The sequence below is a fragment of the Mastigoproctus giganteus genome, chromosome 13 (genome assembly GCF_048544385.1).
Source record: "Mastigoproctus giganteus isolate SK-2022 chromosome 13, ASM4854438v1, whole genome shotgun sequence".
Lineage (NCBI taxonomy): Eukaryota > Metazoa > Arthropoda > Arachnida > Uropygi > Thelyphonidae > Mastigoproctus > Mastigoproctus giganteus.
The window spans coordinates 43149566-43168616 of NC_143587.1; the positions used below are offsets into that span (position 1 = coordinate 43149566).

Consider the following 19051-nt stretch of genomic DNA (forward strand, 5'->3'; position numbering starts at 1 on the left):
TGTTTTAGAGAACTTTGTTCCCTTCATAAGTGGCAAACAGAATATACATAAAAAAAAAAAACGAAATTTATTTGTTCAGAAATTGTCAATTAAATAATACAGTCGATTCCAGTTATTTGGGACACATTGGGACTAGTGCATTTTGGCCCAATTAGGCGGCTGCCCGAATTATGCGGTTTCACATAAATAGTTAAAAATACAGCTTTACGACTGATTTTGTGTATGATCAAATCACTTTATGATGGACTCACCATAGTAAAGTACCATTCACTATATGATATGTAGTAAGCGCCGGTCATTGTGATCACCTTTGTAAATTAAAGTTTAATTCTATTAAACAGCAATTCTAATTAGCAATAATAGGAGGAATATTATCCAAAGGCTATAAAAGTAAAGATATACAGTATTAAGTACAAAATTTACAATTTATTACGTTACCAAATAAAAAATTAAATGATACATGAAAATCGGAAGAATATTTTCCACAGGTTAGCAAAATAAAAATAAATTTACACTTACGTGCATAGCGTAATTAATGCGTACTGTAATATGTACATACTAACTAGTTGACATTTCTGTTCACTGACATTTGTGGGTGGGGTTAAAATTTAAAATAGTAAAAAAGATAAGCAATCAATAACAAAGAATACGGCACACACAAATTGCAAGTAACATGATATATGCAAGTGAGAATGGAGTAACAAGTTAAGAAGTTTAAAAATAGGAATAAAGAGCAAATTCTGAAAATTAATTTTTTTATATGATTGAAGCACTAAAAGAAAAGCCAAATAAACAGGGGACTGCTAATTGTTTTTATTGTTTTAGCATTAGCATTAGTAGAGGCATTTGATGCAAGAAAGCAAGCTTATGCAGCATCAGCCAAAAAAAAAAAAAAACACTTCCACTTCACCCCTCTGTTCATTCAAAATATCTGTCCAGCTGAGCCTTAAACTTATTTAGGCTATCAACTTCCACGACAAGTCTGTTGGAAGTCTGTTCCACCAACCAACCACCCACTGGCTAAAGGCAAATTTCCGCACGTCTATCCTACATCTGTCTTTCCTCAATTTGAATTTATGCCTTCTCAGGTGATTATTCTGAGCGAGAGGAAGAATCCCATCAGCATTGAGCATGCTCAAACCATTCAAGGCTTTATACACCTCTATCAGATCACCTCGCTGGTGCCTAGTCTCCAGACACTGTAATTTGCAAAACTTAAGCCTTTCTTCATAAGAGCACCCCTTTGTTCCATTCACTAATCTTGTTGCCCTTCTCTGTACTCGTTCCAGCAGCTCTTCATCCTTCTTGAAATGAGGCCTCCAGACCTGTATACAGTACTCTAGGTGTGGCCTGATCATTGCCTTGTTTTATGGTTGTGACCTCCAGAAATCCAACCGAACCATGTGTCAGAGACAATCGAAGGGTAATCTCGAGTGCTGCGGTCTCCTGCCCCGATTAAATGGCATGTTGTCCCAATTAAGCAAAGTAAACCATGGCTATTTTCTCAATTGGGTTCTGTTCTTTAAGTTTTGTCCCAAATAAATGGCTGCCCCAGTTAACTGGTGGCCCAAATAAGTGAAATCCACTTTATTAACAAATGTCTAATTTCTATAAAGGAAGCAATTCCTTCTGTGTTTAAATTTTACAGTTACAAAAAACACTACCATTAGCTCATTATTTAAATTACATCAAACTATGTAATTATTACAAGTATTATTCAAACTTGTCTGAATATTTTTTAAAAATGGATGTTGGTAGAAATTACATGTAAAATATAATTTTTAAAAACATTTCAATAATTACATTTATCGAAAAATTACTTTCACATATTGGCATTAGCAGAGGTATACGATGCAAGAAAGCAAGTTTATGCAGTATCAGCCAAAAGAAACTCCTCCCATTTCACCCCTCCATTCATTCCAAATGCCTGTCCAGCTCAGCCTTAAATTTATTTAGGTTATCAACTTCCACAACAAAAGATGGAAGTCTGTTCCACCCATCAACTACCCACTGGCTAAAAGCAAATTTCTGCACATCTATTCTACAACTGTCTTTCTTCAATTTGAATCTGTGCCCCCTCAGGTTCTTAATCTGAGCAAGAGGAAGATATTAAATGAATAACGGGAAAAAAATAATCAGCTTGTCACTATAAAAACTTACCTTACCGGTACGTGTTGGAGAAGGGGAATTACAAAGACCAAGAGGTGGAGTGAATACATGTAATGGGTCAGTTAGTGATCTCGGTCGTTTACTTGTTTCACCAAAAGAAGGGTCATCCTTAGGAAAAAAAAAAAAAAAAAACAGAAAATTTACCTTTAATAAGTATTCAATCTCAAACTATGCAGTACATTCAAAAAATTCTCAGAATCACACACTAGCATTTAAATGGTTTGTGCTATGATCGTAAGGTTTCATGGAGCATTGACACTGACCTTAGTGAGCACATAAGCCAAGTGGGAACTGGCTTGGCCACTTCACTTGTGTGTCACAGCTGACTGATTGCAGAAATTTCACAGTTTGAACAGCATGCTAATGTCAAGTTCTTCTTTCAACTTGAAAAGTGATAAATAAAGAGACATTGCAAGCATTACAGAAAGTTTATGGAGATTATATTTGAAGAAAACAGGAGTTTACAAGTGGTTTAATTAGTTTAAAAACAGACAGGAAACAGTGGAAGATGGAACCTCACAGCGGACACTCTTTGTTGTCATGAAATGATGTCACAAAAGTAAAGGAACTCATGCAAAATTATTGTTGTCGAGTTTGCTCATGAAGTTGGACTGTCTGTAGGCTCAGTATACACACCTGATGCAAGATTTAGGTTGAATCGCATGTGTGCAAAGTTTGTTCCAAGCTTGCTGTTAGACAAAGGAAAGGTAGTCACTGGGGATGAGGGTTGGGTGTTCACTTACGACTCCAAGACCAAGGAGGAATAATCCAAATCACACACGAAAATGTCCCCACAGCCCAAGAAGTCTTGTGCAGCAAAATCCAACATCAAAGCCAAGCTGATCTTTTTTTTTTTTTTTTTTTTTTTCAATGATGAGGGCATAGTGCACCACCAATTGTAAGTAGGAGTAGAAGCATTAATGCAGCTTACTCTTTGGGGTTTTGACACTTGCGTGACATCAAAAATGGAAGGATGGCTGGATCCTGCACTATGACAATGTACCCAAGTCACATGGCGATGGCAGTTCAGCTGTTCTTGGATGTGAGGAAAAAAAAAAAATCATAGTCATGCAGCAGCCTCCCTAATCCCCCGCACCATATGACATCTGACTGTTTCCTAAACTGAAAAGGGGGCTTTGGGGTTATTTCGCTACAATGAATGACATCAAAGAAAATGCCCCATGCACTAAAAAAAAACATGAATTTAAGGAATGTTTCAAAAGGAAGACTTATGAAAGAAGTGTGTGTATGCAGAAAGAAGGCATTTTGAAGGTGATTACGTTAGTAAATCCAACGATTCACTCAATAAAAATTTATAGTAAAATTCCGGGAACTTTTTGAATGTACCTTGCATATAAAAAATACCAATATAAAATGCTGATCAATTAGAAAAAATAAATTACCAGTGTGAGGTCTTCCCAAGATTGTGACATTTGTAGTTTGGACTGAATTTCTCTGAAAATAGACAAATTATTTAAAAAAAACTTATTTGATCTAGTTGAAATGGATGTACAGTGAATAATCAAGTTAACTGATTAATTTAGCAAAGATTGCTGTTAGTCAGCAATTTTTTTTTCACAAAGCTGTAATCAAAGAAAAATTTCTAGCGGAGAGCAATTGCTGTCTGATACATCTATCTTAGTCAGTTAAAATATATCATTACTTCATGAAAATGTCTGATTTAAAGAAAATTTTATGAATTTTATGAAAAAAGTCTTTTTTTCAGTAATGTAAAATAATGTAAAGTAAAAAAAGAATACTATAAAGCAAGAAAACAAATAAAAAAGATTGGTTGTTAATATACATTTTATTATTTTTTTCTGATGTGCTGATATTTTTTATATATATTTTTTAGACTTCTGTGGCCATACATTGTACTAGACGTGAATTCTATATTCTATGTATTTAGCCTAAATTTTTGTTGTGCTTTCTATAATCGCTTTTTTTTCCCCATTAATTATCTATACATAATATTATGCCATGACAAAATTCTCCAGCACTTTATTAAATATGACAATACAATGAACAAATAGCCCTCAGTCCCCAGTGGCTTTCACTCTCCCTCTTACAGCAAAGAGAGGATCAGAGTGGAAGCAGAGGATGCAAAGAATCTCTAGGTACGACCAGGCTGCCATGTACGGAAACTGAACTTGGCCCACTACAATGTAAGATCGCTCATCGGTGAAGATAGGATATTAGAGCTGGAAAAGGAATTAGAAAATGTGAATTGGAATATAATTAGCTTGGTTGAAAGAAGAAGAAATGAATCACAAGTTTATCAAGTGGAAATCTGCATCTGGCTTCATCCAGCTGGTCACCTAATGTCGAGAGACTTTCGAGCAATAAACAGCATCAACACTCGCACTAATTGCTTGTCCTTATGATATAATATTACTTAAATAAAATAAACATTATTCATAGTTTATTATGGTTTATTATTATTACCTTCAATTATTAGCTATAGAGATGAATGTGGCCTGCCATCCACTCACAGACATGGCCTCTGGCCCCTATGCGGAAGAAGGTTGCCGACCCCGGGGGTAGAACATGCATCAAAGAAAATGAAGAATCAAAAAGTCCCAAGTGAAGGTGAAGTTATTGTCGCATTGTTAAATTTAGGAGGAAGAGACATGAAACAAAAACTGGCAAGACTCTTCACAAAACACATTAGAAAAGGTGTGGTGCCTAAGGAGTAGAATAATGCAATCATAGTTTTGCTGCATAAGGAGATAAATCAGAAATTGGAAATTATAGACCAATTAGCTTGCCGTCCCATATCTACAAGTTGTTCACAAGGATTAGAAAGAATACTTGATGAGAATCAACCGAAAAAGCAAGCTGGCTTTAGGACAGGATTCTCAACTGTGGATCACAGCTAATGGAGAAAGCAAATTAATATAAAACATCATTATTCTGACATTTGTGGATTATGAAAAGGCATTATACTCCATACAGCATAAGGCAATATTAAGGGGACTGAAAAGACAAGGCATGAACATCCCACACATTATGATTTTGAAGAAAATATATGAAAAGCTACATCCTCTATTAGACTAGACAAAAACAGTAGCTTATTTAAAATTGGGAAAGGAGTTTGACAAGGAGGCAGTATCTCCAAAGTTGTTTACTGCTGCCCTTGAAGGGGCTTTTAGAAGATTGGACTGGTCGCAGAAAAGAGTCAATGTGAATGGAGAATACCTAAACCATTTATGATTTGCAGATGACATTGCAATCATAAGCCATAATCCTGAAGAATTAGAGGAAAATCTTAATCAGTTATGCAAAATTAGTAAGAATTTTTGACTAAAGATGAATATGCCACAGGAATGGATATAATCACTGAAGAATGAGAAATTGAAAAGTTGGATTCATATATATCTTGGACAAATAATTAGCTGTAATAAGATAAATGGCTGGAAGTCAAGAGAAGAATAAATTTCCGATGGATAACATTCAGGAAATATAGTCACATGCAGAGGAGCAATATTCCAATTTGTCTGAAACATAAAATAATGAACCAATGTACGAGGGCTGTTCCGAAAATATGCGGACTGAGATCATTGCTCTGAGCTGAGTCACTTGGGAGGTTGGTATGAGCCACCTTTTCAAAATAGCATCCTTCACATTCTATACACCTTTTACAGCGGTTCACTAGCTTCTGAAACACGTACTGCAGCCCATATTCTGAAAGGCATTGCAGGATAGTGGATGTGGCAGATTTAACTTCTTCATTTGTGTTAAATTTTTTCCCTCTCAACTCTTTTTTGAGGCTCGGAAAAGCTCAGAAATCACATGGTGCGAGGTCTCGGCTGTATGGATGGTGGTTTAGTGGTTGACCACCAATTTTCACTAAAGCTTGCATTACTGGTTGTGCGGCATGTGGCCTAGCAATATCTTGAAGAAGATAACCATTCTTGATTAAGCAGTTCCAGTCTTTTCTTGCGAATTGCTCCTTTGAGGTGAACTCGCAAAATGTTAGCATAATATTCTCGTTTTACAGTCTGTTTCTCAAGAACCCAGTGCTGCAATATTATTCCATGGGCATCAAAAAACAAAATTAACATAAATTTTTTTGATGAACCAAAAATTGAATTTTTTTTTTATAGGCGGTGAATCGTGGTGTTTCCATATGCTTGACTGCTGTTTGGACTCGGGATCAAAATGTTTAATCCAGGACTCTTCTTCCACCTTGTCAATGAAGGTTTGATGAAGTTCAACACTGCATTCTTTTTGTTCTGCAGTAAGATCGCATAGTACCCATCTTGCGCAAACATGTGACACGTTAAGGTGCATCTTTACAATTTTGTGATATCTTGCTACACTGACATTCAACTGAACTGCCAGATCACAAATCGATAAACGTCTATTTTCTTTCAATAACATTTTGGCTTCCTCAATGTTTTCATCGTTCACTGAGGCTGACGGATGCCCACTTTGTTCATCTCATACGCTTTTTTTTTTTTCCGTCCTTAAAATGCTTCCACCATTTAAATATGGCTGTTCTGCCCAAGGCTCCTTCACCGTATGCTTCTTGAATCATCTCAAATGTTTTCTGACCACTTTTTGCCTAACTTTACACAAAATTCAATTGCGATTCTTTGTCTACTAATTAACAAAATATATCTTTCTCATCCCCAATCATAAAACACACTTCACATAAACTGTTATAATGAACACAAAAATGAATATTACATGATATGCTTGCACAAATTGACTAAGACAAGGTGGGGGAACATTTCTAGACTGCAAATTCGTAATTTGTTTCCATAGCAATGAAGCAGTGTTGCCAGTCTGCATATTTTTGGAACAGCTCTCGTATATTCCCCACCATGAGTTATGGAAGTGAAACTTGGGCACTCATCAAAAGAATGGAAGAGAAGCTGAAACTGCACAGCGAGGAATGGAACGGAATATATCAGGAATCAGACTGTTGGATAAGAAGTGAAACACATGGATTAGGCAGCAAACTCAAGTAAAGGACATTCTTATCAAAACAAAAGAACTGAAATGGAATTGGGTAGGACACATAGCTCAAAGACACGATGACAGATGGACTAAGAAAATAACAGAATGGTACCCAAGAGGAGCTAAAAGAAAACCTGGAAGGCAACAACGGAAATGGACAGATGAAATTCAAGAGTTCATGGGCAGTAAACGGATGGCCATTGCACAAAACAGAAGGAACTGGAAAGGCCTTCATCCTACAGTGGATTGAAAATCTGATGATGATGAATATTATGCTATCCACCTACAGGGTGTTTCAAAAGTGATGGTCAATAATTTAAACGTGAACTGTACAGATTACAATATGCAAAAAGCTTAGTAAAGATGGGTCCTTAAGTGAATCATTTTCGAGATATTGCACATTTCTAGTTGGGATCCACCACTGACTTGTTTGTTTAGGTTAGGTTATGCTCATTCTCTCCCTTTTCCCCCTCTCTCAATGCTCTGAGACATAGCAGGCATACTAGTATTTGTCAAAGGATAGTCAACACGGAAAGAGGTTACAGTAAAGTGTATGCAGACATGTACTTCATGTATGGTAAAGCCAACAGCAGTGCACTCGAGGCTGCACATTTGTACCAAGAAGCATTTCACTGCCTAAGGCAGCCCAACAAGTGCACATCAACACCATAGAGAACATGGGAGCTTTGCACATGCAGTATGAGCAGGCAGGCCCAGAAGCATAACACCTGATGTTGAGGAAAGGGTGTTAGAAAGAACAGAACAGAATCCAGGAATTTCGAAAGGAGGGTTGCTCTGCAAGAGGGTGTACAGAGTCATAGCAGCGTGTGGCGAATTTTATATTGCCAATTTCTGTACCCCTACCATATCCAGAGAGTACGTCTCAGTACCTAACTAGAAGGTATGGTCAACGGTGGATAGGTAGAGGTGGGCCTGTAATATGGCCTTCCAGATCACCAACTTAAATCCTATGGATTTTTGTATCTGGGGTCATGTAAAAAGATTGGTGTACACTTCTGACATTAACACAGTTGACGAATTGCAGCGTCGGGTTGAAGGAGCCTTTCAGCAAATCAGAAATGACCCAGGAATGCCTGAGAGGATTCGCAACTCAATGCAGAGAAGACAACAAAGCTGTGTACGGATGCAAGGGCAGCATTTTGAACACCTTTTGTAACATCATGTAACATCTGTAAAATCCTGTGGTGTTAAAACCAAAAATTAAAAATGTATTATCTTATGTTTAATAAAACCACCCTTAGCAAAGGATTCACAGCTTTTTGCTAAACTAGTGTTCCCACACTCAGTGGCGGATCTTAATAGAAAATGTGCATTATCTCAAAAACGGTTCGTTTGTGGCCTGATGTTCACTGGGACTTTTTTTTTTGCTTATTTTAGTTTGTACCTTTCACCTTTAAATTATTGACCATCATATTTGAAACACCCTGTATACTGTGGGACCTCAACATCCGATGGTAATTCGTTCCACAACACCCATTGCACGTTTAAAATATTGTAAGTTGAAGCCAAGGCCAATAATACATTGATTTCCTGTAATTTCCAGGCTGGTTGAGTGGGTTGGGTTTGAATTGGATTGAATTTTATAGGCGCATTAGCAACTAAGGCAATAATGCACCAAACCAGGTTATATATAAAAATTAAACATTCAGTGACCTAATTAGTTAGGCACCATGTCAAGATATATAATAACGTAGGTATAAAACATATCAACAAAGAAATAACAATAAAAGGTAAATTTTAAATAAGAGTAAAAACGTTTACTGATTTTAAATAGCTAAAAACAGCAGACATGGTCATTGTCAGATAAAATCTAACTGAGTGTGTAAGGCTCAGCCAGATGACTAAAAGCGGTAAAATAAAATCACATTCGTGTCTAAAACATGGACACCCGGTTAAAATATGATGAATACTTAAAATGGTTTCACAATTCTCGCACACAGGACAGTCATCTGCCCTCAGCAGAAATGCATGTGTAAGATGACTGTGTCCTATGCAGAGGCGGTTGGGTGGGAGAAGACAGAGGGTGGTAATCAATGGGTGCTGCTCTCCGTGGACTAATGTTATTAGTGGAGTCGCACAGGGTTCGGTGTTGGGTCCACTATTGTTTTGTATATTTATCAATGATATTGATGAAGGTATATCAGGCTTTGTGTCAAAGTTTGCAGATGATACAAAGTTTAGCAGGGTTGTTAATGACAGTAATGGCAGTGTGCTACTGCAACAGGATCTAGAAAATTTGGGCAGATGGGCTGAGAAGTGGCAACTGAAGTTTAACATTGACAAATGCAAAGTACTGCATATGGGTAGAAGCGGTGGTGAGCTGTGAATATTTTAACAATGGGCTCACAGTTTTACCGACTTTTAGATGTGAAACATCCTTGGAGATTCCTGCCGCGGATGACGCCATGCACGGCAGGATTCCGCCAGAGGCGCTTCCCACGTTCACACTACTAGTAGTATGATTAGAATGCATGACGCATTTTTCGTGACCGGTGTGATATCTCAAGTCACCTGGTCCTAATGCCCCTCCCCCCCCCTTTATGATGATACCTGAATACGATAATATCTCAAGTTCTAACTTTTCAGAATTTTCTTAATAGTATGACTTCTCAATTATACTTCCTGAAGTAAGCATGACTGCAGCAATACAAATATTTATCAACAATTTATTTTTTCATCTCGCATTTTCGTAACATTCCATTGTTAGGTGCCCCGAACTGCTGCGTATGTCATTTCAACTACAAGGTCGGTACTTCAATCGACGCTGTTTTCTAGAGACATTTAGATGCGTTGCAATCGCAGGTACACGTCAATTACTTTAGTTATCATAAATCCATTGTATCTTGTCTTCCAGAAATTATAAAAATTTGCGAATGTTCAATAAAATATTTACAATACAAAAGATCTTTTATTTCATAATCAATATACAAATCAAAATACTGTACCTAAAAGAAACACGAAGAATTCACATAAAAATATCTACCGAGTGTGCTCGGTACACACGCCACTTTTTTATTCGTCTCTCTTTTTTTTTTAACTAGGGAAATATAATGGATGCATTTTTTTTTCATGATAAAATTTTAATATTGCGAATAAAAAATAACACAAAATATTTCCCATATCACAAAAACTATCACAAAACATTCTACAATATAAAAACAAATATTACATAAAAAAACAAACTCTTCTAGAAAAGGTACACAATATTCACAGATTACATAAAAAAATTATTATACAAATATTCAAGAAAAATTTATTCTAAAAATTGCCATATACAATTCACTTCTCTATTAATATTTGTTGTTGATATTCTGCTTTGCTCAATAGCTGAATGATGATTACAGAGGAATGATTTGACTAACGATCCGGATCAAATTGAAGCAATGGTTTTCCATTTAGATGTATGGTCATCATAATCAGCAATGTGTTTAATGGTCAACATTATTCATTCATTTAAACAATATTATTCATTACGCTGAAAGCACTGCTAATCGCAGTGGTTTCAAAGATATTTCTGGCTTTTTTAATTGAAGAGGGAATTTCACTCGATTTTAAAGATAAACTGTCTTCGACAAAATCTCTAAAATCATAAATTTTTATTTCATATTTTATCAGAAAGCTTAAATAAATTTCTTATTCGTTTTTCACTGTCTTGCCACGGAGACGAAAGTTCCTTCATATTCCACAATTCCAGGTAGCATATGTTTAAAATTTCTTTCAAGTCAACAGTATCATTATATTCTTTATTTAATTTAAAAATTACTCTGTTGCATTAACAACTTATCCTTAATAACTTGTCACGAGATAATTTTTTAAATGTGTTCTTACTTTCAATTCCTTCAAATTCTTTCAACTTCAACATGCTCTAAATTTTAGCTTCATAATTTAACTTCAGAATTTTTCAAATCAGCAATAGCACTGATAGAATAATTAATTTATCTGCTTTTACCATAATGATTCTGTAAAGCTTCTGAAAGTTAAGAGAGTTCCTAAAGGATGTCGATCATTTGTGCTAAATCGTTAAGAAATTCCAGATTGAAAAGGCAGTTTAATAATATAGATTATTTAATTAACTTTCTGATTCAAAATGTTTGCACAAAGCGGGGTAATTCCCTCAGCCCTCCATTGCCGTCTGTAAGCTACAAGCTGCCCATCGTGGCCCGAACATGCTACCACTCTTTATAGTTTCCACATCAAGTTCTTTAGCAATCATCCTTAACTGGTGCTGGTGTTTTGCAGATTGGCGATTGATTTTTTTTTTTTTTTTTTATTATTATTATTGCCTGTATGCTATTATATTTTGGAGCATTTTCTTCACAGTGAAAGCCTCGACACGGTTTCCATATCTGCCAACATTTCATCTTCGGAAAGTTTACTTAATATCTTAGTTGCCTCAATCCTGCCTCCTCTACATTGTACTGTCACTAGTTCTATCAATACTGTGCAAAATATCGGAATCACTCAGATATCCAGCTACTGTAAACATAGACGGAGAAATTTACTGAAACGCGTGGATCACTCACTTCTACGAAAAACATATGACTTCTTGTCAGAGTAAAGGGGAACCACAACACAGGTTGACCAGAGGCTATTATCCGTGTCGGGAATCTTCTTAATCCTCTGGCTGGCTATGGAAAGCATATGAACTAGCGCAACTTCTCAGAATGTGGCTGCATAGGTTTTACAGACACCATTAACGTTGTGGGTGAAAGGGATTACCATCCCCACTATAGCTCACCACTGGATAGAAGTAACCCAAGAGAAACGTACAACTGCGTGGTACTACACTTAAGGTGGTACAAAAAAAGGGATTACCATCCCTTTCACCCTTAATTCGTGCTTTCTAATTACCTAAAGTCCAAAGGGGAGGATAATGCACACAAAGTTGTCTATCGTAATCCATTCGTTCTACGAAAATTATTTTAAATGTTTCCGTAGAAACCAAGGGATCAAAAAAATTCGCTATGAAGAAGTTCGTTAAACAGAGGTCCCACTGTAATTAACTCAAAAATGAAGCAATTTTAAAATACATAACTGGTCGATTGTGCCATTAAAATGCTGGGGATGGGGCCCCGCTCGCTGCACCGTAGTCCTGGCTCTAGATGCTCAATAATTAAATTCAGGATTACATTTGTAAAATAAATAATCGTTTCAACGATGGGCTTGCAAATTCTCAAAAAAAATAACAATAGACTCTCGAGAGCCCATGCGAGCGCACTATAGCTCACCACCGGGTAGAAGTAACCCCAGAGAAATGTACCAACTGTGTGGTACTACACTTAAGGTGGTACAAAATGAAAAACACATGGGAATTATTGTGCAGTCAGATATGAAGTTTTCTGAGCAATGCAGACAGGCTGCCAGGGCAGGTCAAGGAGTTTGGTCAATGATATACAGGAATTTTGCTAGCAGGGAATAGGAGGTGATTGTATAAGGCAATGGTCAGGCCACGCCTTGAGTACTGCATACAGTTCTGAAGGTCTCATTTTAGGAAGGATGTAGATTTGCTTGAGCATGTACAGAGAAGAACAACAAGATTGGTGAGGGGAATGAAGGGATTCTCTTACCAAGAGATGCTTAAGTTCTGCAAATTGCAGTGGCTGGAGACTAGGCACACCTGCAAGGTGATCTGATTAAGGTGTATAAGGCCTTGAATGGGTTGAGCACACTGAATTCTGATGGGATTTTTCCACTTGTTCAAATTACGAACCTAAGGGTGCATAAATTCAAATCGAACAAAGACAGATGTAGAATAGATGTCTGGATATTTGCTTTTAGCCAGCGGGTGGTTAATTGTTGGAACAACCTTTCATCTGTTGTTGAGGAAGTTTATAGGTTAAATAAATTTAGGAGGAACTATCCCAGGTGCCTTTCTTATGTTTATCTTCAACAATTTCTCTTCCACTTTACTCTCAGTTATTACAAGGTTATCTAGCTCACTGCCAGACTTTAATTCACCTCTGGCATTCCCCTCCCTGAATAACTCCTCATGTGTGAATGTAGATGCAAAATATTCATTTAGTTTGTTAGCTACCTGAGCAGGATCGTCAACAGTTGAACCATCGATATCAAGTAGACCAATCTGATTCATCCCCTTCCTTCTACAGTTTACATAACTAAAGAACTCTTTGCTTATGTTATGTTATAACATAAGCAAAACATAAGCAAATTATAAAAACCTCATTTATAAATTGTATTTTCTAAATTAATGAATATGTGTTTCTGTTTTTAGTAGTAGAATAGCTTGTTTTTGCTTAACTAATTATTCATGTGACTTTTCAAAACAAGTGTATGTACTGATTAATTAACACACTGGTATGTCACAAGATACCAATGTGGTTGACCGGTACGTGGGCTTACAAAGGTTAGGAACCTCTGCCGCAGGTGATCATACACCAGAGGTGGAGCCCGAAATCTGAGGAAGGACGCTGTAGTGACAAAGTGGAGTATTGAGCAGTGATCAAATTAATGCATTTGCAGGGCAAGAAAGCTCAGGAAATTGATGACGAAATGAAAGCTGTGTATGAGCAGAATTGTCCATCCTATGACACTGTAAAAAGTGTAAACGGGAATTCCAGTGAGGTCATACAAGTGTTTTTGACAAGCCAAGAGAAGGAAGACGGTTGCAAAGGTTGAGCAGCTGGTGCTGAGTAACAGACATGTAACAATTCATTTCATCGCAAATGCAGTGGGAATTAGTTATGGATCTTCCTGCAGCATCTTACATGACCATTTGCACATGTCTAAGGTCTCCACATGATGGGTTCCAAGATTGTTGACGTCTTTGCAGAAGCAATGTCGAATGCAATATTCTTGCCAACTGTTGGATTTGTGTAATGCGGATGTTCGGAACTTTTTTGATCAGTTGGTGACAAATGACAAATGCTGGGTGTACAATGTAGAAACCATTGCATGGATGCCACTTTGATTCGTCTCAGGAAGTCATCAATGAAGTGGAATCGTGGTTTCAAGCAAAAAGTGCAGACTTCTATGATCAAGGCATTAAACAGCTGATCCACAGATAGGAGAAATGTGTTACTATATATGGAGAGAACATAGAAAAGAATTAAAGTTCCTGTGAAGTTTCACCTTTCTAGGGCTATTATTTCTAGGTAAGGGTACGAACTTTTTGATACCCCCTCATATGTATATTGCCTTCACGCTTGTTTGTTTTCAAAGGTCTTGAAATTTAAAAATATCACACATCTACATATAGCACACAACACAAACTACCTTTTTAACGTTTTAAAATAGATGGAAATTCTTGTGTACATCTTCTGAAATTATGTTGTATTTCTTTGACATCTCACTGAAAGACCATTAATTAGCTTTACATCAGACAAATACAATGAAATGGTTGCAGGTTACAGAGAACCATTATCCCACATTTCTATTTTGCAATGTAGAATAGCCCTCAGGCTATTCTACATTGCATTATTGAAAATTCATTATTGAAAATAAACAGAAATTTGCAGAATGTTTAAAATATTAATCTTATAAATATTAATTTAAAATATTGGCAATCTATCCTTGTTTGTAGTGTAGTTTTTATTATTTTTGGAGAAAGAAAAAGATGAAGAAAAACTTTTTTTTTTTTGCAATAAGATATAACACAATATAAAAGTGGTGAAACTGAGTGACAAAAGTCTATGTTATAAATCCAGAGAGTTAGCAGCTATGCACTCCTCCCATAAGGATGAGACTAGTTCCCAGCTTACATTAAACTAGATGTCTTGTCCTGGCTCTCAACTATTCCAAAACATCCTAAAGGTGATTAAACAGATTCAGATCAGGACTGGAAATGGCAGTTTTTATCAGTTTATATCAGAAATTCCTCTAATGACTAATAAAAGGTCTTCCAATATCTCTATAATTATGAATATTAAACTTTAAAATATATTAAATATAAAAATCTTTACTTTTCATGAGCTGTTTCTCTAAACATGATATCCATTCCTTCTTCATGTTTAATTTGATTTACTCGAGATGGCACAGGAGACAACGAGGCCTAAAAAAATTTGTAGTTTTTGATTAATGAACCAAAAATTTACTTACTAATGAAATTCAAATATCAGTTCTGCACTCTTGTACATTGATCAAAAAACAACCCTTAGGATCCATTATTATATAAATTGCAATTAATAATAATTGTCAGTTAACAGGATCTGTGAATTCTTCAAAATATTCAACTTAAATCTAGAATTTAATACAATTTTCTACTTTTTATTCAAGCTCTTATGATATAGTCATTACACATTCCTACAATTCTCAAGAAATATATCATTCAATATAATAATCTTTTGAAATTGTATCAGTGTGAATATTACTAAATATTAAACTTTTTCTTCAACATTTATCTTTTATTTACATTTAACTTCAATATTCATTCTCTAAACATTACAGCTGTCAGTTGCAGGCTCCGAAAAAAACGATAAGTGTTTGCCTTTTTATTTACATAATTGTTATTTTATATTGTACTTAATACGTAGTCTTATAGTTATAATTACGCTGGTTATTTTTATTTTAATTTAGATAAAGTTTTTGTAGATATACGTAATACTTAATAACCGTTATTTCGTTCGATTGCAGCCATTGTTTTTGTATATAGGGGTAGGGAATTAAAATTTTTAATTGAGGTAGTTAGGGAGCTATAACGTATAATTTATAGAGTATTACACTTCACTGTCTCTATTAGATAGCGTAGTATTGACATTTAATTAATTTATTGATTTTATTAATTTAAAGTATCATGCCCCAAACTAGAGCAGCAAAGCAACGGACTCAAAGTGGCACGAGTGCTGTGACTCGGGAGAGAACTGAGGGGGGGGGCGATTCTCCAACGCATCACAGCCTAAAAAAAATGTGCAACTTGTGAAATGTTTGCCGAACTCTCTGGAACGGAACATGACATTGCCATGGGGGGTGGTCTTTGTGTGTGCGCGATGTAAGGAAATCAGGCGACAACTCAGCGTTGTTATGGGCCTATATGAGAGTTTGAAGGACAGGGTGGATGCCCTCGAAAGATCTAAATTGAGGGGCCCATCAGGCTCTCCACTGCCCACATCATGCCAGAGCTTGTACTTGGTCATCACACAATACAGCGGCAACCCCCAAGGCAGAATGTGCTGGTCCCTCAGGAACTAGTAGTTGTTGGAGACTATTGTCAGGGAAACGGGAAACATGCTTTGTAAAAAGCATAGGTGGAACAGGACCAGGGTATGTCTGCCAGGGGCAAAGGTTGATGCTGTTGTAGAGCGGATATCATCTTTTAAGGGCACAAAAGGTGATATAGTTGTACACGTTGGCACTAATGATATTAGGAGTAGGAGACCGGCAGAATTACTTAACAAGTACAGGTCACTGTTGAACAAAAGCCGAGAATTAGGGTTGAATTTGAAAGTGTCTGCAATTCTGACCAGACACAATAGAAGGGAGTATATGATGAGAGCCTTGTCGATCAATTCGGCCCTGGAAGGATTGTGCAAGGCTCAAGGGGTAGAATTTTTTTTCAGCCTGGATTGTACTTGTTAACAGGAGAGACTGCTTCTATAGGGATGGGATACACCTATATAGAAAGGGAGCAAGACTATTTGCTGATGCTATCGAGGCAGTGTTGGGTGGGTCAGAAAACTGCTAGCTTGGGGGGGATATAAGGACTAATAGTTTAACAGTAGCCGTAGGCAGAGGTGATGGTGATTCTTGCACAACTTCTATTAGAATAAGTAGCGACCTGGAGTGTGGGGTGTTGGGGGTTTCAGGGACGGATGGCAGTCATCCTGAAATAGGTGGGTATATGGGATGTGTTAGGGTAACTAGGAATAGGAGTAGGAGCATGTATGCTTGCATGTATACCAATGCTAGAAGTATAGTAAATAAATTCGATGAATTTGAAGTGTTGGTCAAGACATCAAAGGTGGATATTGTTGGGATAGCAGAGACGTGGTGTCACACAGATATAAGGAATGCTGAACTGGAATTTGGGGAGTACAATGTGTACAGAAAGGATAGACAGGATAGAAAGAGAGGAGGTGTTATGCTGTTAATTAAGAAAAACATAAAATCAAAAGATGTGCATCCAGTTGATATAGATGAACAGTGCACTGTTGAGTCAGTTTGGTGTGACATAAGCACTGCGAAAGCAAAAATAACAGTAGGAGTGTGTTATAGGCCTAATGACTAGAATGAGTACAATGAACAATTGTACAGAGAAATAGAGTGGGCTAGTAAATCGGAATGTCTTATAATGGAGGATTTTAACTTCCCAGATATTGACTGGAACTTGTGGGTTGGTCACTCACACACTAGTCAGACTTTTGTGGATTTATTGGATGATTGTTTTCAGCAGCAGCATGTTCGAGAGGCAACCAGAGAAAGTAATACTCTTGATCTGGTTATCACCAGGGATCATTCGTGTATTAAGAATTTGCAGATAAAGGAACCACTAGGTGGCAGTGATCACAGTGTACTGATGTGGGATTTACTTAAAGATTTAATTACCATCAGGGATAAAGGACAGTGTTTTTGCTTCCGTAAAGGTGAATACAGTGGTCTCCGACAGTTTTTAAATTTTGTACAGTGGGATAAACTGACGATGTTACCAACAGTAAATTCTAAGTGGGAAGCATTCAAGGAATTAATCGTGGAAGCTACTAAAAGTTTCATACCTATTAAGAAATATTGTTCAAGGTTTAGGCCTAAATGGTTATCTAATGAACTAATGAGACTCGTAATAGAGAAAACAAATGCATGGGATGCATATAAATTATCAAGCGACTCAGAAGCCTATGGCTAGTCTGTCATCAGATGACAAAGGAGGTTAGGCAGGTGAAGGCACATTACGAGAAATTCTTGGCAAAAGATGTTAAGAAAAACAGCAAGGATTTCTTTACTTATATAAACTATAAAAGGAAGGGGATGAATCTGATTGGTCCGCTTGACATCGATGGTTCGACTGTTGATTTTTTTTTTTTTTTTTTTTTTTTTGATTTGGTAGTTGTTGGCGCATCGGCTTCTGTGGCCATATTGCACCTCCCAAGGTTTTTGCAGTACTTTGATCCAAGCCCGAGGCGGGAATCGAACCCGCGACCTTTGGGCTGCCGGGCAGGTACTTTACCCACTCGGCTAGCCCGGTCGGCTTCGACTGTTGATGATCCTGCTCAGATAGCAAACAAACTGAATGAGTATTTTGCATCTACATTCACACATGAGGAATTATTAAGGTTTGTAAATGGCAGAAGGTTATCAAATTGTAGCAGGATACTTAATGATTTTCTAATAACTGAAAGCAAAGTGGAGGAAAAATTGTTGAAGTTAAACATAAGAAAATCACCTGGGGTGGATGTGATCTATTCAGTTATATTAAAGGAGGCGGCAAAGCAACTAAGCAAACCCTTAGCCATAATTATGAGAGCATCCTTGGACTCAGGAGAGGTTCCCACGGACTGGAGATGTGCAAATGTATTCCCAATTCACAAAGGGGGATCGAAGGGTGACACGAGTAATTACAGACCAGTAAGTTTAACTTCTGTTCCGGGTAAAATAATGGAGTCACTGGTTAAAGATGCATTGCAGGATCATCTAGACAAGACTGCAGCAATAATTCAGACACAGCATGGGTTTGTTAAGGGAAAGTCTTGTCTGAGAAATTTGATAGGATATTAGGATGTGGTTACAAAGGAACTGGATGTAAAAAATAATTTTGATATCATATATTTGGATTTCAAGAAAGCTTTTGACACTGTTGCGCATGGAAGACTATTGTACAAACTGGAGCAGAATGGTATTAAGGGTAAGTTGCTACAATGGATAAAAGGACGGTTGAGTGCGAGAAGACAGAGGGTGGTAATCAATGGGTGCTGCTCTTCGTGGACTAATGTTATTAGTGGAGTCTCACAGG

General features: G+C 36.9%; 1 protein-coding gene across 3 annotated transcripts in view; it reads right to left on the reverse strand.

Moving 5' to 3' along the window:
* Positions 1-19051, reverse strand: part of LOC150075991 (P2R1A-PPP2R2A-interacting phosphatase regulator 1) — a 155149-nt gene that overhangs the window by 51727 nt on the left and 84371 nt on the right. Inside the window, exons 4-6 of one of the 3 annotated variants that reach the window (XM_090387131.1) lie at positions 15075-15163; positions 3573-3624; positions 2166-2277 (exon numbers count right to left, since the gene is read on the reverse strand). In XM_090387131.1, the coding sequence (XP_090243257.1) occupies positions 2166-2277; positions 3573-3624; positions 15075-15163 (253 nt within the window). Of the gene's footprint in view, positions 1-2160; positions 2278-3572; positions 3625-15074; positions 15164-19051 lie in introns of all 3 variants that reach the window. The other 2 variants (XM_090387130.1, XM_090387132.1) reach the window with 2 other exon arrangements.